The 22,600-nt window shown below is 44.8% G+C and overlaps 1 protein-coding gene across 4 annotated transcripts in view; it reads right to left on the reverse strand.

Annotated features, from left to right (window-relative positions):
• The window catches only part of MYO5A (myosin VA), a 195,308-nt gene that overhangs the window by 130,061 nt on the left and 42,647 nt on the right, over nt 1–22,600 (reverse strand). For all 4 annotated transcript variants that reach the window (XM_059714677.1, XM_059714679.1, XM_059714680.1 and 1 more), the window contains exon 2: nt 3,190–3,300. In XM_059714677.1, the coding sequence (XP_059570660.1) occupies nt 3,190–3,300 (111 nt within the window). The remainder of the gene's footprint in view (nt 1–3,189; nt 3,301–22,600) is intronic.

The following is a 22,600-nucleotide window of genomic DNA, read 5'->3' on the forward strand; positions in this document are numbered from 1 at the left end:
CACTCGCATACATTTTGCCTGAGCCTCTAAAATGGTATTTTAAAACAGCTTCCATGTTCTCTGCAAGCCTTTTAAGTTTTTCAAAGTTCCTTTTAAGTTCTTTCCAACTTCCTCATTTTTGTGCTATTTTCCTTTCTAAAGTTGTAGAAGTAGGATCTAAGCTACTAAGTGGAGGAAAGAATGGAAGAGAAAGGAAAAACAAACAAAAAAACCCTCAACTAACTTCACTAGACATTTAGCTTCAAAAAGCTGATCTTATGATTAACATATTGTCACTACTGTCTCATCTAGTGAAGTAATCCTCTTAAATACATTTAAATTGCTTGAATAAAATTAATGGATGATTAAAAGAAATATATTAACTTTCTATTTAGCAATTACCATTTCTATATATAGTATATGGTCTCTTCATTTTACTCTCACCTCCTAACATCTATTTTAATTTTTTTAATTAAATTGCTTCTGCTATTTATTCCTGACTTGCAGCTATAATTCTTGTAGCATCGTCTACACAGCAACTAAATGTCAAACCCGGGTTAGGATTTCATTTAGGGCAGGGGTGTCAAACCCCAGACAGGCAGGCTCTGTGCACTGCATACAGCGCATAGGGCTAGGGCCAGTGTATGCCGCATGTGGCAGGAGCCAGCCAGGGGCTATACAGAATCATAGAAAATTAAGGTTGGAAGGGACCTCAGGAGATCATCTACTTAAACTCACTGCTCAAACTATATACTCAACTAGATCATCCCAGCCAAGGCTTTATCTAGCCAGGTCTTAAAAACCTCCAATGACGGAGATTTCACAACCTCTCTGGGTAACCTGTTCCAGCGCTTTACTATCTTTGACACTCCCCTATTTGGGGAATAAACATAAGGCAACAATGCAATGGTCAGAGACTCCAACAGGCCACCCAGCCTAGGCTAACTGTCTAATGGGCCACACCCACGTGGGGCTTTGTAGCTGTAACCCAGCTAATGACTTCAGGGCTAGGGATACACGTTACACATAATCCAGTTTAAGTGATCAGCAACTGGTTTAAACCTGCAACAGAACACAACTTCAGTGCACATAAACCAGTTTCAAAATGGCTGAAACTGGCTGAAGCTAAACCTGGTTGAATGTAGTATCAGACTTTACTGGTTTGGGTCAAACCAGTTTATGCAATGTCTGTCCCAGACCCCTTGCTGACTTAAATTAAACCAGAGTCCCTCAGCATCCCAGCTGCTTTGCAGCTCTGGGCAGGGCTCTCTGCTCCAGAGAACAGGATTGGCTCCGCCCCTGTGGTCCCTAGCCAGGGCTCTGACAGAGTCTGCCTTGCTTCCCCCTGCCCCCCACCCCCTCACTGCTCAAGCAAGGATCCCCACCTCCCTCCCGCTCATCTTCCACAGCATGACCTCAGCCCCACAGACCTTAGGCATGTAGTATGCTAGCTAATGGTGAGATGTGCCTGTGTGTGTCTCTAATTTCACTGGAACAGGCAGACAGAACAGTGTCTGCTTAGGGCTTTTTGGAGCTAATCAACAGGTCAGATGGTAATGTCCCTCTGTCCTTTCCTTGGAAAAAGCTGTGTAAGAAGAGCTTGAACTAATGAGAGGTGCTTTTGTTTTGCTGATGGGCTGATAAACTCCATGTTATCAGCCACCTGCTAGCTCTCTTGCCTGCCAGGTTTGCAGACAATATGAAGAAGCAGGGAGACGGAGACTGAAAAGATCAGTATCATCAACAGATACATGCACTGCGCACCCTTGTATTGCCTCACAGTACTACCTTGGGGCTGGCAATACTCCCACCCCTTTAGCAGTGAGCGGGGAAAAACCTGGGATGCTACATGCAGAGTGGGGGTTTAAAACCCTTGCTAATCAGAGGTCCTTTAGGGGCCTGGCCAAACACCCACTCAGCTCAGCACTACAGAAGGAAAGGGCTGCTCCAGCCCCCTGGCTTTTAGCCTGAGCCACTGCAGGCATGTACCTGCATTTCCTTAGTCCAGAGGGAATGTCTGTACAGTTGCAAACTGATCCAACCTAGGCAGGTTAGACTAACCTGCAAAGATTGAATCAATTCAGGCCCAGGTTTTTTGAACGTCTGTCCCTTCTGGTCACTGTCTGGGAGTCCTGACTGCCTGCTAGGTGAGCAGATTCCCCACTGAGCTGAAGCTGTGCTAACAGTTCCTGCTGAAGGTCTGCCCTGGCAATCCTCTGTGATCTAGTACTCCTGGCTTCCCAGCCCTGTGTGGTCTAGTTTCTGGATTTGCCCTTGGATTTGGTCATTCGGGGTCCAAATCCTGAACTTTGACTCTGCTTGCAGTTTGGATCTTACCCCTGGATTTCCCGAGGATTGAGCTTACATTTCAGACTCTCCTTCTCTTTGTCCCTCTTCTGGTGGTCTAACCACTAGCCCAAACCACCTACAACTCAGTTCATTACAGTAATTAAACCCTGGGGGAGGGGAAAAAGATGGAAAAGAAATTAGAAAGTGAACAAGAAAAATCAAGTGAAAAGGTGTCTTCTGAAAGTAAGTTCTATTCACCCAGTGCCCTGGGCCAAATTTGGATTGCAGGACTACCTAAGTAAGGTGGCAGATCCCAAAGCCTTGAATGGCATTGACATGGTGCCTGGAAGCCCCCACAGCACACCAGATCCCTGCTCAGTCTACCACCCCCCACCCCCACACACTTGTGGCTGCCTGTGCTGTCTGTCCTGAGGGAGCAGGCAGGGAAGAGTTAACCTGTCTGCCCAGCTGCCATCCTGAGACTCTCTGGGCAGGCTCAGTCCTGAGAACCTGTAGTGGTGGCTGTGTAGGTAGGTTAACCCTTCCCTGCCTGCTCTCCTTGGACAGCCAGCCCAGCAGATACAAGTAGGCAGGGGTATGGGGCAGAGGCAACAGGGGAGAAGCCCAGAATGGGAGGTTGGGAGATTCTTATCCTCCGGGCTCAAAGTGTGACTGCTCCAAACTCGAGCTAGGATTAACACTGATGAACATTTGTGTGGCTCACAGTGTAAGATGTAACAAGGCACTTATACAAATTCCTGTTACATGTAAGCAATGGTGCTCAAGGACTGTAGGTACAAATAACTGTACTTAAAGTTCACAAATATGGACACATTTTAAAAGTGTGGTCTTTAATATCAGTATACAATAGGCTGCAGCTAGTAGCTAAAAACAATAACTTCCTGACAAATGTAGGCTTACCTTGCCTTCTTCAAATCTAAGATGGAGGACTTTATCCCCCGGTTTATAATCTTTGAGAAGTTCTGCTGACTTCCAGACCTCCTCAGGATCAGGGATCCAAATCCTAGCAAACTGCAATGTAAAAACAAGTAAAATATCAGTGATTCCTCCTTATTAATAACATACTCTTCAATACACACACCATCAAATACTTGACTCATATACTGTATTAGAATACCATCTGAACTTCCAAGTAACAGATATCATTGTAAATTAAAATGTCTACTATGAACTCAAACACCATTCTAATCCACTGAGAAAAGCCATACATATGAGAAAATGTATTTCCTATGCACAAAAAAAATATTAATTTCATATTAAAATAACTTCAGCAAAATGCAAGTTTAGTGCAGAAAATATAGAAAAGGAAATTTTTTTTTATACTAGCCAGGATTATGTTTTCTAAAGGATTTAATTAAAACAATTCTTTTGAGACTTAGACAATTTGAACAGATACTATGAACATTATCATCCAAAGATAAGATTACAATATAGCAAATTTTTACTATTTTTAAAGTATTCATCTCCATCTTTGCTGTGAATTCTGGTTGAATTATATGACCTAGACCTTTAAAAGCTGCAAAACTTCTACCTTTGTTTAAAAGTTTACACACTACAAAAGAAAAATATGGAATTCCAGGTACAGTTCACATGCATCTAAGTCGCAATTATCCTTCAGTCCGTTAGGGCACTGAATGTTCCCAACTTTACATTATCACACCAGCTCCTTCCAGAGATGGGGGTACAGTGGAATGAGGATGGAAGAAAGCCACATATCGATAGGTTCCTCCAACTGTGGATTAATGAGGGAACACTCTTTTTTGGCAATTCATTTTTGCAGATCACAAGATTCTTCTTAGCTTCAAATCATGAAAGCTGCTATACACCAGATAAGACTCGTGGCCCGTTCATACAGTTTCCAAGCCCCAATACTGCACAGAAGGAAATGACTCAGAGAATGACAAAAAAAAAAAAGTACACTTTCCCAGTTCCTGCAAGAGTTTTGGATGCCCATACAATCATTTTTTTCACTATTTTTTATAAACAGAAGGAGCAGTATGATCATCCAGTGTGGCCAGTTCTATGACAGGACAAACATTTTACCAAGAAATTCCACAGCTCACAAATGCCAACTTTTATTTTTGATGGGAGTTGGAGGGGGCCTGCACTCTCCCTCCTTCAATGTGGGGCCTCAATCTGCCCCCCTCTCCCGTACAGACTTACCTGCAGGCAACTGGGGGAACTGCTCTCCACCGCTGCCTCAGGCTTTATTCTTGGCCACGTGTACGTGTGCGCATGCATACATGCATGTGGTGCCCCTCCATCCTGTTCCCTGCAGCGCACTGCAGGCTGTAACTGCCAGCCTGCAAGGGGAAACCCCCCCATTTCCCACAGAACAGAAAACCTAGATCCCTGCATGATACTGGAAATCCAGGACAAATGCTGTCCTGGAGTCATGCAGCCTGGGACTGGGACTTGATCTTCCCATTTCAGGACTGTCCCATCCAATTACAGATGGGTGGTCACCCTACACCTCTTCCCAAGGGAGGCCAAGGCCCTCAGACCCCCACGTACTCGGCACCAATGCCACAGGTTGTAGCTGAGTTAGAATTTTAAAATTACGCAGTCATGATCTGGAACTTCAAATTATGGGTATTTAACTACATCTCTTAGTAAACTGTTCCAAGTATTAATTATTCAAAACTGTTAAAAAAATTCTGCCTCCTCTGTAACCTGAATTCATATAGCATCAATATCGAGACAGTGATTCTTTGTCTGCTACATAAAAGAGCTTTATAATTCTAGACCTTCTCTCTCCATGCATGAGCTTAAGTCATTAAGTCATCTTTTTGTCTCTCTCTCTCATGAGCTAAATAGAGCTTCCTATGTCAGCACCAATCAGGCAGTTTTCTAGACCTCTTGCTATTCTTTCCAAACTCTTTCCAGTTCTTCGACACCTTCCAGATAGTGTGGATATCAGAAATGAACAGTTGGTAGCCTTAACTGTCTCAAGAACCCTGTATACAAAGGCAAGTAAACCACTTTCTCCTTTTACATAATATACCCGCATTTATACATCCAATCATGTTATCCCTGTTATGCACAGCACTGCACTGAGAGCTGCCTGATTATTCACCACTATGCCAAAATATTTTTTTCTGAAGTAGTCCCCCCGCCCTGTCTGTATATTTTTTTATCATTATTGTATGGTGGTAGGAGAAATGGTCAAGTTACAAACCTCTATTAGGTGCTAGTCACTGTACAAATTGCAACAAGACAATGGTTTATTTCAGAAAGTGCCTGCAACTTAAGTAAAGTGACAAGAGACAACCTGTACCTAAGGAACATGCAGAAAAAAAATGGAAGTAATATTAGTTGGTATAACAAGAGCTAATCTAATTCTTGGAGTGTTTTTCAAATGAGCCTAGCTTATTAGCAACTGGGACTGCTCTGTAAAGTTGATCTATCCTCATAAATGTTTAACAGAATATCAAAGATTTTAATTGCCTACAACTATTATTCAGAAATAACTTTATCAGTTATTTTGAAGGAAATATAGATACTCAATAGCACTGGGACAAAAAATGAAAGAATGTCAGTCCTCACTAAAACACCTGCTAGCAAATGAAGATATTTCTAATTACTTTTTGTATCTATTACTGAATCAGCTGTTAATCAATTTTATATGTACTGTGCTAGTTCCCATTACTGTTAATTTTTTTCAGCATAACATCACAGAAAACACTAAATCAAATGCCTTCCAAAAAGCCAGATACATTACTGTCAGCTTAGTTACCTTAATGTAGGCCTTGATGAAACCTAGAATTCCATGTTGGTAGAAATTCTATAACTCTGACTTTTGGGGGGGGTTTAGGGGTTTTGTTTTGGTTTATCTGCTTTGTTGCAAGAGAAAACAACAGAGTTCTGACATTTCCCACTGAATGAAAATTGAAAATTACATTTTGGATAAAAATCAAAACAACACGGTATTTTGACCTTACAGAACACTGATTAACTCCTGGAACAGACTACCTAAAGAGGTGGAAGTTTTAAGAGCAGATTAGATGAACATTTGTCTCAAATGGCTTAGACAGGGATGGTCCTACCTTGAGCAGGCAGTTGGACTAGATGACCTCCCGAGTTCCCTTCCAGCCATACTGTTCTATGACTCCATGATTTCAGTACAGTCAACAATTTTGTTTGGATATTAACTGAACTTCTTTCATATATTAAATATATTTTCAGTATATTAAAATAAAATATTTTGATTCTTATTTTATATGCTTGACTGTGAGTGGGTTGGGCAATCTTAGCTTCATCTCTCCTCTGTATTTGTCTGCCACAACTTGGATTGGGAAGAAAAGAAAGGAGATCAGTGCTCTTTGATGTTTGGGGATAGATAAATGCCATCCTGGTGTTAAGTGCTCACAGTGTTATTTTAGTTTCCAAAATAAAAGTGGTACAGTTACAGTAATCTTGCTAATTACTTAATTAGCAAGGGAAGCCTGTGTTACAGATGAGGAATCTCCGCGCCAGATACCTTATACTTTGTGAATAGTCTCCGCTGTTAATTGTCTCATTAGAGATATGCGTTCTCCACGTCTCTCATTGTCCACAGGCACCTTGTGCCGGGAGCAGTCCCCTGCTGCTCTCTCACAGTCTATCTCGCCGTTTTTCGGCATCGACTGTCCCGACGGGCTAGGCTCCTGGCAGATTCACCACTCGGCACCTCAACATCTCCCTGCATTCACCAGTGCAGCTGGGATTCTCAGAGAGGTAATCTCCCTTACGGCTGACCCGCCGAGTCTCCTGAAGTTCCACACCCCCGGTGTCCTTCTAGATTGCAGGTCCAGCTTCTTGTTTTCTCTCTGAAGTCTCGGTAACTCCTGGTCTGTCTTCTAGTGCCCAAAGGCAATCAGCTAATGCCCCACTGCCAGCTTTATGCCGGTTTTGGCGGGCTAATCATCCAATCCTGTCTTGGGTGTGTAATTTCCTCCACCTGGCAGGGTTCGTTGTCGGGTCAGTCCTGCCCGACCTTGCCTAAGTAGCAGGGCTCCTGCCTGAATCCCTGTTACATTGACCAACAATTTACCTATTTCCTACTAAATGTTTCAACTACAACAAATAATTATTTTCCAAAACAAAACTATGCTGTCAGAAAAATGTAACCAATTCAAACTTTATCAACCATTTAGTTTAATCAGAAAGTTGCAACAAACTTATCTGATGAGAATTATTTTCCATGAAATGATGTCAACAGTTGAATCCAAGTTAGTTTGAATAAAATGTCATTAGCATGGACAGCCGTGTCATCTAGTGTCTTTCAGAATATCTATTGAACATACCTGTCTTTTGTACAACATTATTCATAATTTCATTATCCCTATTTAGGAATGTATGTATATCTTCTGTTCCTGATATACTTAAAAAACAATTTTTATTGGCCTTAAGTAGAGATGTTTCATTTAGATATTTACCAATCTATAGCGATTGTCCTAAACATCTTAGCACTCACACAGTATACCCATGTTCTACAAACCTTGAATACTATATATGATTACTCATCCATACTAGCAAAAGGGACAATTTCATTGCAGAGGATTTTACAGAAACAACCCACTTTATAGGTTCATAAGAACAGACACACACCCAAGGTTCTGTATTCTAGTAGCAGCAACGACTAACTATTCCAAAAATAAAATACCCTGGCCAATTTTAAAATTCTGAACATGGTAGAAATACTACTTCTTTCAAAAACCCAGGGACACCCAGAACCATAATTATTAATCTTTTTAATGAAAACAAAAATCTAGCCATAGTATTTTAGATCCAGTACATGTCACAGTGGAATTCATTCGTTGTTTCTTTATTCTCAGTTTCCTAGAAAATATTACATCTGTCAATATATAAGAGCCAGGAACTAAAAAATAATGATGAAGCACTGATTTCATTTTATGAATCCAGATCCTGAACCATTCAGGCATAGGTGCAGATCATGAGCCATTTAATAATGGCAGCAACTATACCCAAAGTTACACCTGGTAATACAAAGAAACTGTCTGGGACTTTCCTGCTTCCTCATATAAGGGAAGTTCAATCCCAGGCAAGTCCTCTATGGACATTTTTGTTTTATGCAGTGAACAAAGCTAATGTGCCTGCACCACTCTTTCACATTTGTAATCCTTCTTCCCTTCCTGTTTGTTTAGAACAACTTAATGTGCGTTGCAACTACATACATCTTCAGCTACACTGCTGATTCACTACAGGTCGAAAATTTTAAAATGCTTGGTATTTATGAAAAACAAACAAGAATAATTTGCACCGTCTGGCTGGAACTATGCATAACCTGCATGCCCTGTCCATGTATAAACTTCTTAAATTTTATTCTAAAGAGTCTGAAAGCACAAAGTAAAAATCAGAAATGGATAATATAATGTCATCAATAAATTCCCAAATACAGCTTCATCTGATATCATCTGAGTGCCCTTAGAAAATCCCTGTTTAATCCATAAATGTACTAAAGCAGCCACTTTGCTCAAGATCAGAGGACGTGCTTTTCACTATGGTTACCTGCTAGAGGACAGTGGACTAAGAAGAAACTTTGCCATATTAACTTTTGCTTTATTAAAAAAAAATTGGAAAAATTTCACTAGCAAGCATACAACCAATTCTTTCCTCAGACCAACAGCCCATCATCTAATCCTATAATAAATAGGGATGCACTAATTTTTTGGACCAATACCAATAGCTGATTTTTAAGGAGGCATATCGGCTGATACCGATCCGATTTCCGATACGCAGCCCAGCAGCTTGAAGAGCAGTGTCCAGTTGGTAAGTCTGTTGTGGTGGAAGGGGAGGGGAAAGGAAAGGGGGGGGGAAGCAGATTGAGGCCCCTGTGGTGAGGGAGGGAGGGAGTGGGGCTGGGGCTCATCTGGAGGGGACGGTTCCCACCACAGTGTGCACTCTGGGAGGGCATGGGGGTGTGTGCCCCCACATCTGTGCACGGGGTGTAGTGGGGGGGCTGCTGCTGCAGGCTGGGGACAGGGCTGTGCCAGGCTCTTCCAGGTTGGGGCCTGGGCTGGGCTGAGCTCAGAGCAGGCAGCAGCGCTGGAAGGAGGACCATAGGGGGGCTGCAGCCACCCCAAAATTCACCGCAGCCCCCCCAGTCCCTTTTTCCCAGCACCACCGCTGCCTGCCCCAGCTCCCACTGGGAAGAGTTCAGCACAGCACCAGCCCACAGCGCAGCCCACCCCACCCCGCACAGATCCAGGGGCACACAGACCCCCCCCATGCCCTCCCAAGGTATGTGCAGTGGCAGAAGCCACCCCCCCCCCTCCCTGAACCCCCTGGATGAGCCGTGGCTCTGTCATGCACCCTGCAGTGGCTGTGCAGTGCTTGCCCCAGCCTCACTCCTAACCTCATCATGGGGGCCTCAATCTGCACCCACACACACCCTCCCTACTCCCTTTCCACCACAACAGACTTGCCAGCTGGACACAGTTCTCCATGCTGCCAGGCTGTGCTCCTCGCCACCTATGTGCTGCACTGAGGCTGCATGCATGCATGAGGCCTTTATCGGCCACATTAATTGGCCACACAAAGCAAAAAAAAAAGCCTATTTCCGATACAGTCGATTTTCTTTATATCGGTGCCGTTCCAACACTGGACCAATGTATTGGTGCACCTCTAATAATAAACACACACTTTGGAACACCACAGCTTTAAAGAATACAATTTCAATTCCAGAACTTCATAGTTAGTCCCCAATCCTACAAACCTATAACCACGATGAACTCTTAAAGGGTACTATTCCTACCTATGTAAATAAGTCACAGCTACTATCTTCATATCTTTCAGTAGTTCTTTAAACTGATGCTGAAACTTCAAAAAAATTATTAAATAAACACCCTGCTTACTACTTTGCTTTTAAACCTATTGCGTATTTTAAGGTTTGTGCTTTAACAAATAAATGTCCTCCTTGAAAGAGGGTTCTATGCAGACCCCAGCTATGTATAGACAGTCAAAAAGCCCAAGCTGAATCAATTAAATTATTGCAGGTTAGTCTAAGCTGTGTAAATAGAACTGATAAGCAAGTGAACACACATTCACTTTTGATTCCAGAAATGCATCCATATGCCCGCAGTGGCTCAGGCCAGAAGCCAGAGGGCCCTAGAGCATGCCTCCGTGCTCAGTTGGAGCAGACAGCTTGGGTGAGGCTAACCCACCCATCTGCGAAGAGGAGATTTGCAAGGGAAGTGCAGAGCAACCTGGAATGCTGGAGGACTGTATATTAACTTGAAATCTGGACGGGATCCAAGACAGAAGTTCAATAAACTGATTTAACTTAAAACAGTTAAGTCTGATACTACATCCATCCAGGTTTATCTAAAACTGGTTTTGGCCTATTTGAAAGTGGTTTATGTGCACTAATCTTCTGTTGCATTACAGATGTCAACCAATTTCTGATCACTTTTATATGTTCATGTGCAACTTCTGTCCCTAGAGTTGAAAATGACTCAAGCTCCTAAAGACTATTATCTGTGTTTCTTTAAAAAAAAAGGTTTAATTATTTTTAAAAGATTTTGGAGACTGTAATATTTCTTTCATCAGTAGGAAGAAGAGGTTAATCACTTAAGTGAAGGCTGTCAGAATCTGAAAAATTACAGGAGAGTGTGAACTGCTTGCCTGCTGCCAAATTTCCATACCTGTGGCAGCCAGATGATATGGTCCTGCATTCATAGATGTAGGGTCAGAAGGGACCTTGTAGATCTTCTAGTCGGACCCGCTGCCATGGACAGGAGAGAAAACTGGGCTCAAATAACCCCAGCCAGGTAAACATCAAGCCTCCTCTTAAAGACCCCCAGGGTAGGAGCCATCACCACTTCCCTTGGAAGTAGGGTCCAGAACCTAGACGCCCTAACTGTGAAGTAGTGCCTTCTAATGTCTAGTCTAAACCTACTCTCTAGCAACTTATAGCCATTATTCCTGGTTACTCAGGGAGGTGCTCGGGGGACCAAAGTCTCTCCCAAACCCTGCTGGTCCCTAGTAAGTTTAGACAGCCACCAGGTCCCTACTCAGCCTTCTCTTGTGAAGGCTAAACAGGTTAACGTCCTGTAGCCTCTCCTTGTAGGGTCTGCCCTGCTGTCCTCGGATCATGCGAGTGGCCCTCCTTTGAACCCTCTCAAAGCTGTCCACATCCCTCCTGAAGTGTGGCACCCAGAACTGGATGCAGTACTCCAGCTGTGGCCTGACCAGTGTTGCATAGAGGGGGAGGATCACCCCCTTGGCCCTGCTTGTGATGCATCTGTGGGTGCAGGACAAGGTATGGTTAGCCCTACTGACCATGTTCTCGCATTGTCAGCCCATGTTCATCTTGGAGTCAATAATGACTCCAAGATCTCTTTCTGCCACTGTGCTTTCAAGAAGGGAGTTCCCCAGCCTATAGGTATGCTGCTGGTTCCTACTGCCCAAGTGAAGCACCCTGCACTTGTCAGTATTGAATCCTATCCTATTTTCATTTGCCCACCCCTGTAACCTGTCCAGGTCCTGCTGTAATCTGTCCTTCCCTTCTAGCGTGCCCACCTCACCCCAAATCTTGGTGTTGTCTGTGAATTAAAACAGGCTGCTCTTCACCCTGTCGTCCAAGTTGGTAATAAAGAAATTGAACAGTGCGGGCCCAAGGATCAAGCCCTGGCAGACCCTACTGCCCACTTCCCTCCAGGTCAAAAATGACCCGTCCACCACCACTTTCTGAGTACGACCCCTCAGCCAATTTGCAATCCATCTGACTGTGTAGGCATCAATGCCACAGTCACCTAGCTTCTTAATGAGAATGGGGTGGGAGACAGTGTCAAAGGCCTTCCTGAAGTCCAGAAAGACTACATCCACCGCGACACCTGCATCCAGTGCATGGTAAGTCATGGTGTATGGCAGGGCCTGGATCCAACATGTTGAGATCAAGCTGTGTGTGCACGGAGTCAGGTCAGCTTGAATGGCTGGGCCAGCATGCTGGATTGCACCCATGGTCTGATCCCATATGCCAGATCCAGCCTGTGGACTAACCTGCACAAGAAAGCCGGCAGGGTTAGAATGCTGAGCACCACTGCTTTAGAGTAAGGTGGGTATGGACCTCTTTTTCTGGCTATCTAGCCAAGGGGCTTTTTTCTCCATGGCTCCCCTCTCGGCAGCATTTTCTTCACAATTTTTTTTTAAAGCATAGATAAAACCACTGTTTTGCTCTACTTCCTCTCCAGGAATTACTATAAAGTACATGTAAATGTCTTCCTGGTAAACAGATTGTTGCTCCAAGGTGGGTTTTTACACACTACTGAAGGTATCAGATCCTGAGAGAACCATCATGTGAAAGAGGATGGAAGAACCAACAGAAAATTAATGCCTCCTCCTTCAGTAAAATCCTCATCCTGATGCCAGGTTTGTAAATCCAAACACTTATTTCCATTCTCTTCATACACACTGTGATAGAGTTAATCTTGCTCACTGGGATAACCTAACGAGTTGTATATACATCTCAATTCCAATGAGTTCCTGGAGGAGAGCAGTCATAACAACTTAGTTTCGCTACAAAACAAAATCCCCTATGTTACACAATCACTACAAACCACAAATCAGTCCACACAGAAGACTCAGTTTAAGAAGCAGACAACATGATACAAGACAAAAGTCAAATGTCTGTGCAAGATTTATTAGATCCGTAACTACCCTTTGATATCACTGGTTATGAGCTGCCAGTTAAATGTCTATGGAGGGGAAGAACTGGCAGGATGAAGGGGGTCCTTTCCTAATTTTTTTAACTGTTTTAATGGATAGTGTGAGATAATTATTTAACCACTCAGCAAACCCTTCCAAGCTGGGACCCATTTTGTTAACTTTCCTGTCCAGCATGAATATCAGCACAAGCAGACAGTAAGGCTAAGTACAGACAGCCAAGAAGCCTGAGGCTGAATTGATTCAATCTTCACAGGTTAGGCTAACCTGTGTAGACTGAACCGATAAGCAAGTAAACAGACAGGCATTCACTTTTGATTCCAGAAATGCAGCCACATGCCTGCAGTGGCCCAGGCCAGAAGCTGGGAGGTGGTGGGAAGCAGGGAGGGAGAAAGCGGGGATCCATGCTTGAGTAGAGCTTTCATTCTGGGATGCTGGGGGACAGTGAATTAACTTGAATCTGGACGGGATCTGGGACAGAAGTTCAATAAACAGATTTAATGTAAATCAGTTAAGTTTGATACAACATCCATCCAGGTTTATCTCAAACTGGCTTTGGCCATTTTGAAAGTGCTTTACGTGCACTGAGCTTCTATTGTGTTACAGATCTGAACCAGCTTCCGATCACTTGTACTGGTTTACGTGTAATTTCTGTCCTTAGTAGGGCTGTGCGAAGCTTCAGTCCCCGATTCGATTCAGTGGAGTGGATTCGGATTCGGCCCGATTTGGTGGCTGAACCTCCGAATCCAAATTGAATCAGAGTACCCTTTAATCTCTGTGAATCGATTCAGAACCCTCCGAATCGATTGGGAAAGATTCGGATATTCTGACATAGACATAGCTTTAAATTTTTTTTCTACATACATCTAGGTAGCAGGTGGCTCCCGAGTGCTGTGATGCTAGGGTGCGTGGAGTATCCCTCGGAAGCAGAGGGGGCTCCCCAGCACGCTCTGCAGCAGACCTGGAAATGAACCAGAAGCACATCTGGTCCACTTCCGGGTCTGCTGGGGAGAGCACAGGGGGCTCCCCCGCGTACCTCTGGCTTGGTGATTGGTGCCTCCTGGGTCTGCAGGGGACACCCAGGGTCCCCCTGTAGCCAATTGCTGAGCTGGGGGCCACCGGGGGGGGGGAGAGGTTGGGGGGAGAGCCCCCCAGCACACTCCCTGGTAGACCCAGAAATGGACCTAAGTAGTTCTGGTCCACTTCTGGGTTTGCTGCCAAGCACGAGGAGGGCCCTCCTGTGGGACGCTTCATCTGCCCCAGCATCGCAGCGATCACAAGCCACGTCTGCTACCTCAAGGTATGTAGAAAAAACTTTTAAAGCTGTGTCTGTGTCCAAACCGCTGATTCTCCAAATCAGCGTTGAATCTTCAGATTCAGCCAAATCAAGTAAGGGAAAGTGATCTGAATCAACTAATCGATCACTGTCCCTAATTTGGACTGAATCCGAATCGAATAGGGCCCGCTTCGCACACCTCTGGTCCCTAGCCAGGGTCATCCCATGCCAGTAAACTCATCTGTTTCGTGCTCACAGGAACCTGTTCCACATTACAGAACGGTACAAAAAGATTTAATAAAGCAAACTAATCTATAAACTATATGGGTTGGGACTGGCTACAGAACAGATCCTAACTGCAGCATATAGCAATATCACAATGATGAGGCTCAATGGAGTGTTCTTGTCAACACACTCTTGAGAACAGGAGGTAGGGTATTCTCTGCTGCAGACAGGAATCCCTGCCTATGAAACATGCTCCCCTCTAGCTGACTGGCAGGGTCTACTGGCTTCTGGGAAGCAGTGAAAATACTTGGCAAAGCACTATCTAAACACTTAGCCAGGCTTTGGTGGCTCTTCTCCTCCCACCCGGTCAGTTTAGGTGGTTGATAAAGGAGGCAGAGGTTATTCTGTAACATACACAGGAATGATTTAAAATAAATGAATCAAATAAATATAACTTAAGATAATTAAGCTTTGTTTGAATGGACATAACTTAATTTGATTCAACAAGGAAATGTAGTGCTAAAAAGGAGGATAAAACTCAAGATCTTTCTGGTTAACAGTTCTCACCTCTCTGACTAATGTGCCTTACTTGTAAAATAGGGATAATATTAATAGTGTTGTAAAGTTTAATTAGTTAATACTCCAAGAAGAACTTTGAATATGAAAAAAGCAGGTATTATGTTAGCTGAATAAGTTTCTTAATGGGACTTAAAAAGTAAAAAAATTAAAACTAAAAAAAAAGAAATCTATTCCGGAAAAGTTGTTCTTATAAATTATTTTTAAATCAAAACTTTGAACTTACCACTAAGTACTGTATGTTGAAACATTCCACATAGCAAGGCACCAACACATCAGTGAAATTAGCAGGTGGATTTTATGAGTCACAGCATTTTATTTCATCCTAGTGGAGAAAATGGAGCATCTCTCTCATCTTGCAGTCTAATAATGACTTAAGCTAGACTTTTATACAGCACCTTTCATCTCAAAGGATCCTGAAGCACCTTACTCAGCTTGTTTTCTAACTCCATGATGAGCTTGCATGGTTTCTTATTAGTACATTTTTAAAACAGCTGCGGATTGGTATTCTTATCATACAAAAAGCCAACAAACAAAAATCATCATCAAAATACAGATACTTCTGTAATGAAGTGGCAATTGCTTAACAGTGCAAACACTGGTAAAAACAAGTCAAGTTAAGAATGTGCCATCTACCTGAAACTGCACAAGGAATTTAGTTAGAGAGTGCACTTATTCAAGTCACAATTTGGTCAGGGAACCAAGTTAACACTTCCAAATTTCGCAAAAGGCTATGACATGTTTAATTACCATACGACATCAGGCCACTGTTTTGACATCTCATTTGAATTACTTTCAACTACAGATAAATGCCAGAGAATGCAACTTTCAGTATTTCCACCAGAGTGGAGCAATGTTTGGTCAACACTTGTTCTTTTTTAAATTCAGTGGAATCCCATGTTCTTATGGCCCTTTTCTTTTAAAAGCAGAAGCTAAATGCACTCAGGATCCAGCCTTTAACACAAACTTTTGCTTATAACTAGAACATGGTTTTTATTGTTACATCTTTCCCTCACCCTCAAATATTTTTCAATCATATTCCATTAACGACTTTATATAAACCCAGTGGAGGTAAGGGAATCTAGAAAGTCTAACATATACAGGGTGAAAAAAAGGATACAAAATATTTCAAAATAGGACAAATAATTTGAAAGAGTGCTCAGAAACCCCCTTGGATCAGCAAGGGCATTCAGGAATGCTTGAGGACTAAAAGGGGGGCGTACAACCAGTGGAAGGGAGGAGCTATCACCAAGGAGGAGTACTCCTCCTTGGCCTGGGAGTATAGGAGGGGTATTAGGAAGGCCAAGGTAGAGATGGAACTCAGGCTAGCGTCCAGGATGAAGGACAACAAAAAGTCCTTTTTCAAGTAGATTGGGAACAAGAAGAGGGCTCCAGGGGGCCTGCAAGACACAAACAATAATTTTGTGGCTATGCCAGACAAGGAAGCTGATATTTTTAACAGTTTCTTTGCCTCTGTTTTCCTGAACAGGGACCGGGATATCCCACCTACCAGAGGTAGGGACAATCTTGGGGATAGCTCTATCAGGCCTTCAGTCAACGCAGATGTAGTTAGGGATCTTCTGGAAGGGCTAGACATTTTTAAATCTGCAGGTCCAGATGCCCTCCGCCCAAGGGTGTTGAGGGAGCTGGCAGGGGTCATCGCAGAGCCCTTGGCCTGGCTGTATGAACATTTGTGGTCATTTGGCCAGGTGCCGGGGGATTGGAAACTGGCTAATGTGGTCCCAATTTTCAAGAAGGGGAGGAAGGAGGACCCAAGTAACTATAGACCTGTAAGCCTCACCTTGGTGCTCAGGAAGATCTTGGAGAGAAACATCAAGGAACACACCTGTGGGGGGCCAGCAGAGGAGACCATGCTCAGGGGCAATCAGCATGGGTTCATCAAAGGCAGGTCCTGCCAGACCAACTTGATTGCCTTTTATGACCAAGTAACTAAATCCTTGGATGATGGTGTCGCTGTGGACGTAGTCTTTCTAGACTTTAAGAAGGCCTTTGACACTGTCTCTCACCCCATCCTCATCAATAAATTAAGCAACTGTGGCATTGATGCCTGCACAGTTGGATGGGTAAAAAATTGGCTGATGGGGCGCACCCAGAGAGTAGTAGTGGACAGGTTGTAGTCAACTTGGGGAGATGTGAGCAGTGGGGTACCCCACGTCTCGGTCCTTGGGCCCGCACTGTTTAACATCTTCATCAGTGACTTGGACGAGGGGGTGCAAAGCACGCTGTCCAAGTTTGCTGATGACACTAAGATGTGGGGCGAGGTGGACACACTTGAAGGGAGAGAGAGGCTGCAACCAGATTTAGACAGGCTACAAAAGTGGGCAAATGAGAATAGGATGGGGTTCAACGTAGACAAATGCAGGGTGCTGCACCTTGGGAGAAGGAATCCACAGCATACATACAGGCTGGGGAGTTCCCTTCTTGAAAGCACAGAGGCGAAACAGGATCTTGGAGTTATTATTGACTCCAAGATGAACATGAGCCGCCAATGCCAGACTGCAGCCAGCAAGGCCAGCCATACCTTGTCATGCATCCAAAGATGCATCTCAAGCCAGTCCAGAGAGGTGATACTCCCCCTCTATGCGACTTTGGTCAGGCCACAGTTGGAGTACTGCATCCGGTACTGAGCGCCGCACTTCAGAAGGGATGTGGCCAGCCTGGAGAGGGTTCAGAGGAGGGTCACCCACTTGGTGAGAGGGCAGCAAGATAGGCCCTACGAGGAGAGACTGAAGAACCTGAACCTGTTCAGCCTCAGCAAGAGGAGGCTGAGGGGAGACCTAGTGGCTGCCTACAAGCTCATCAGGGGAGATTAACAGCAAATAGGCAGAGCCCTTTTCTCCCCAGCACCACCTGAGGTGACGAGGAACAATGGTCATAAGCTGATGGAGAATAGATTTAGGTTGGAGATCAGAAGGCAATTTTTTACAGTGAGGGTGGTCAAAATCTGGAACGAACTTCCCAGGGAAGTGGTCCTCACCCCTACCTTGGGCAAATTCAAGAGGAGGTTGGATGATCTCCTGTCTTGGATCTTGTGAACCCAGTATTCATTCCTGCCTGTGGCAGGGGGTCAGGCTAGATAATCTGTTCAGGTCCCTCCTGACCCAGGCTACTATGAAACTATGAAAGAGCCAAAATAAAAAGTGATGCATAAGATAAAAAAAATGATTAAGGCAATTACTTGAAATCACACAACCTTCCCCACATCTAGTTCAGGCCACTGGGGCTAGGGACAGACAATATACATAAACCAATTTAAGTGATCAGAAACTGGTTTAAACCTGTAACAGAACAGATGTTCAGTGCACATAAACCAGTTTAAAAATGACTGGAACCGATTTCAGACAAACCTGGTTGAACGTAACATCAGATTTAATTGATTTGGGTCAAACCAGTTTATGCAATGTCTGTCCCAGACCCCTTGCTGGTTTAAGATAAACCAGGCACCCCAAGCACCCTGGCATACTCTCTGGACTGCACACGGCTTTGCTTCACAGCAGGGCTGGCCCCTCCCTTCTGCTCCATGGCCAGAGTTCCGGCAGAGACTTGCAGGCACAGAGCATCTGCCTGGCTTCCCCCTGCTAAGCAGGGATTATTTCCCCTTTCCCTCTGCCTTATGCAGACACCTCAGCTTTAGCTAGCAGATCACATGCTGGCTATAGTTCGCGCTGTGGGAGACGACAAAGGCAGGCTGGCTTTTTGGAGCTAAACAGGTAGCTTAATGTCCTTCCTTGGAAGAGCTGTTTAAGAGCCCCATTAGTTAATGGAGAGAGGCTTTGTTTTATTAATGGGTTGATAAACACTGAGTTAGGGGTGATAAACATCCCCTGCTGGGCTGCTGGAGGGGCAGCGGGGGAATAATTGGAGCATCCTGCTGAGGCCTAGCCACACCCCCCTCAGCTCAGGCCTGTGTAAGGGAAGGGAGGGCTACTCTAGCACCCCCTGGCTTCTAGCCTGAACCACTGTAGGCACATGCCTGCATTTCTGGGATGCCCGTGTGGTTACAAAACTGATTAACCTGGAAAGACTGAATCAATTCAGGCTCAGGCTTTTTTAATGTTTGTCCCTAGCCTAAGAATGTGCACTTGCTGAAAATACATAGGCTTACAACAAAGCTCTCCCCTTGTCATATTCTGGACTTATAAAGTTCTCCCTTGATCCTTCCTCCCAAAAGACACCCAAAAAATGCTTTTTCAAGATTTGCAAGTAATCTCAAAATATAAATTTAGAGGGGAAAGTCCTGAAAGACTCGCATTTATTTTAATTCTTCTCATTGCAAAACCAAAACATTTAGCGACCCCTATGCCTGTCCTATATAAATGCGGACTGGAAGATGAGCTAGCAATCAGAACTTCCTTTAAAGAAGACAAGAAACTCTAATCTTTGTATTTAATACATTTTTACTTTTTAATTGTAACTAGCCCCATACATAACTACTAGTCTACATAACTATATATAAATAATATATATTGAGAGAGACAGCACGAGAGAGTGAGAGACTGTAACATTATACGCTGGCCACATCCACACGTGGTGTGGACATTTGACTCCCTGGGGACAACTAGCAGTGGCACACCTTGCACTGCTGCTAGTTGTCTCCGGGGAATGCCTGTGTCATGTGCCCTTTGGCATGTGGCAAGTTACCCCAGGGGCAGTAGGGGAGGCTGGGACCAGCATTGGGCTGACTCCAGAAGCCTTAGCTGGGGTTCTGGGGGGCTTCCCAGGGCTTTAGCAGCGGCAATTCTGCCACGCAGAGCCTGGCCAGCAGCCGCAACACAACTCCAGGCAGCCTGGCTCTGCATTTGACCAGTATGTGCTATCTGTGCATGCGCTGCTCTGCTCTGCCTTTTTCCTCCACAGGTTTTTTGACCAGAGGTTTAAAAAAAACAAAAAACCCCCCTTCACACTGCTCCCTTGCAGTACGGAGAACAACTGAACAGTAAGAGGCTGATAAAACGTAACATGAAGCACCGTGGATTTCAAGATATTCTTTAGAAGTGGAATGGAAAATTAATAGTGAAATGGATCATTAACATGCCAGGGAAAGCCCAAGGACAGTGACATTATAGTGGGTCAGCTAGGAATTAACTTCCAGCAACCAAGCCTTGGGTAATTAGTAGGGCTGTGCAAAATTTCACCGACTGTTTCGTTTTGACACTGTTTTGACTTGTTTTGAGCTCGAAACAGTGAAATTGAAATGAAACGAGGCCTGTTGAAACATTTCAAGTTCCGAAGCAGCAGCCACGTGGTGGGAAGCAGGGGAGAGCCAGGGCTGCAGTTTGAGTGGATCCACAGTTCCATGTGGCTCAGCCCAACAGGAGCACAGCCCTAACTCTCCTGCCGCTGGGCTGAGTTCCATGGGGCTGTGAGCCGCTGGGCACTGAGCCTGGTGGAAGGAGGTGGAGTGCCCAGCAGCTTGCTGCCCAGTGGAGGGAATTGGCGTGCAGAGCCAGGGCTGTGCTCCATCTCCCTCCACCAGGCTCAGCGCCCAGCAGCTTGCTGCCCAGTGGGGGGAGGCAGCGCACAGTGCCGGGGCTGCACTCTGCCTCCCACCACCGGGCTCAGCTCCCAGCACTGGTCCCAGGCAGCAGCAGCAGCCTTCCACCCGCACCCCCGGGAGGGCTGTGCTGGACTCCTCCGGGGATGCGGGTCCCCGATCTGCCTGTGATCACAACAGGCGGCTCCTCCTCCACTTTCGTGCTTCCCCATTATGGCCTATGGGCAAAACTCAAAATTGTTTTGACAAAACGAAATGGAACAGTGCTTTCTAAATGAAACTAAACTTGAAACAAAACACTGTTCCATGGTAACATCAAAACAGAAGCCGAAACAAAACAGTGATGTTTTGCACAGCCCTAGTAATCTGTAGGGATCCAGGTTTTCTATTTGCCATGGAAAAATGTGATAAAACCTGGATTTTTTCATTTTTAGGAGAAAAATTCAGGGTGGGAGTGAGGTGGGCAGGGTACTATTAATTGGTGGATGCCCAAGGGCTGGATGAAATTGCCTGGCAGGCTGGATTTGGCCCGCAGGCCATATTTTGTCCACCCCTGACCTAGACCATTTCCAGCTTTATTCTTTCACCACTTTGGCTTTATTTCTTGCCTACCCCAATGTTCAAAAGAAGTGTTACTCCATGTTTTCCATATCACGACCTTCTTTATATTAAAATAGAAGAAAAATGTATCAGGACCTCTTCTCCACATTTTCATTCATCAGTCAAGAAAAGAAGAGTGGTTGCAACTAGTTGAAAATAACTGTAATCCCCTGGAGGAATCACGGCACCTATGGTAAAAGCCCAGTTCTAAAGCAGGGGTGGACAATTATTTTGGCTGGTGGGTCACTTAACATGTTTTGGTACACTGTTAAGGACCACACACAAAAAACTTTTGGAAGTTATCATTTTAACAAAGTATAGATAAAAAAAACCAAATTGTATACTAAAAATGAAACATTTACTATAACATATTTTAATTTTATTTCAAAAAATATTTTTGTCTTGATATATGTTTGAGTAGAGGCAATTGCCTAACAGCTCAAAATAAAGTCCAACTGTTGTATATTGAGTGGGGTATGCATGTGTGCACAAGAGAGAGCGTAAGGGGTATGGGGGCTATGGGGTGTATGCACGTGGAGGGTGTGGGGAGGCAAGTGTGCGTGAGGGCTGCCTATGCGTTAGGTCCCAGTAGTTGGCAGGAAGTGAGGGAGAAAGGAGCAGGGGGCTTATGCAGCATAGGATGCCTGGGTGTGTTCTGCCCCCAACTGGCCTGCAGCTACTTCCACAACATTCTGTATGGGGCTGAGTCCTGCTCGTCCCTGCCTAGGGTAGCCCATTTTATGCTCATATGTCTGCCCCCACTGGACAGTCCTGGCTAGCATGCGCAGCTTCCCAGTGGGGTTGCAGCTGCCCAAGTGTACCACTCTGGGTGGCAGGGAAGCTGCAGCTGGGTGGCTCATGCCCCAGTGCCTGGGGCTCCAGCTCTAACCTGCCTTCCACCCACTCTGCCCAACTGGTGTGATGAGCAGCCACTTGCGGGCAGCCAAATGGGTGGAAAGGAGCTGAAGCTTCATATGCTGGGGAAGGAGCAACCTGGCTGCAGCTTCCCTGTGAAGCAGTGCAACAGGGGCAGGAGGAGATGGGGCCGCTGGACACATGGGGAGCTGAGCAGTACCTTGGCAGCTACAGCCAAACCAGGAGCAGCCCCACCGAGAAGCTGGTGCAGATGGGAGCATGGCATGGGCTGCCCTGCCCCAAGCGGAGCTCCACAGGGGGAGCCAAAGGCTGGATCCAATCAGCTGACAGGCCAGAAGTGGCCTGCAAGCTGTATTTTTCCCACCTCTATTCTAAAACAAAATTAAACTGCACAAAAACTAGTAGCACAGTGGCTGAAAGAAGTGCAAGAGCAAAGACGGGTCAGAAACAACCACAAGGACATACCAACAAAATAATACATTCAGTCTGAAACAATCACAGGCAAGGCAGATTTCCTCTCTCCTCTTGCTTTCTTCAAACAAGGAATTTACTCTAAAGCTACATAAATATAGATCATT

This window comes from Alligator mississippiensis, chromosome 11 (genome assembly GCF_030867095.1).
Source record: "Alligator mississippiensis isolate rAllMis1 chromosome 11, rAllMis1, whole genome shotgun sequence".
NCBI classification, from domain to species: domain Eukaryota; kingdom Metazoa; phylum Chordata; order Crocodylia; family Alligatoridae; genus Alligator; species Alligator mississippiensis.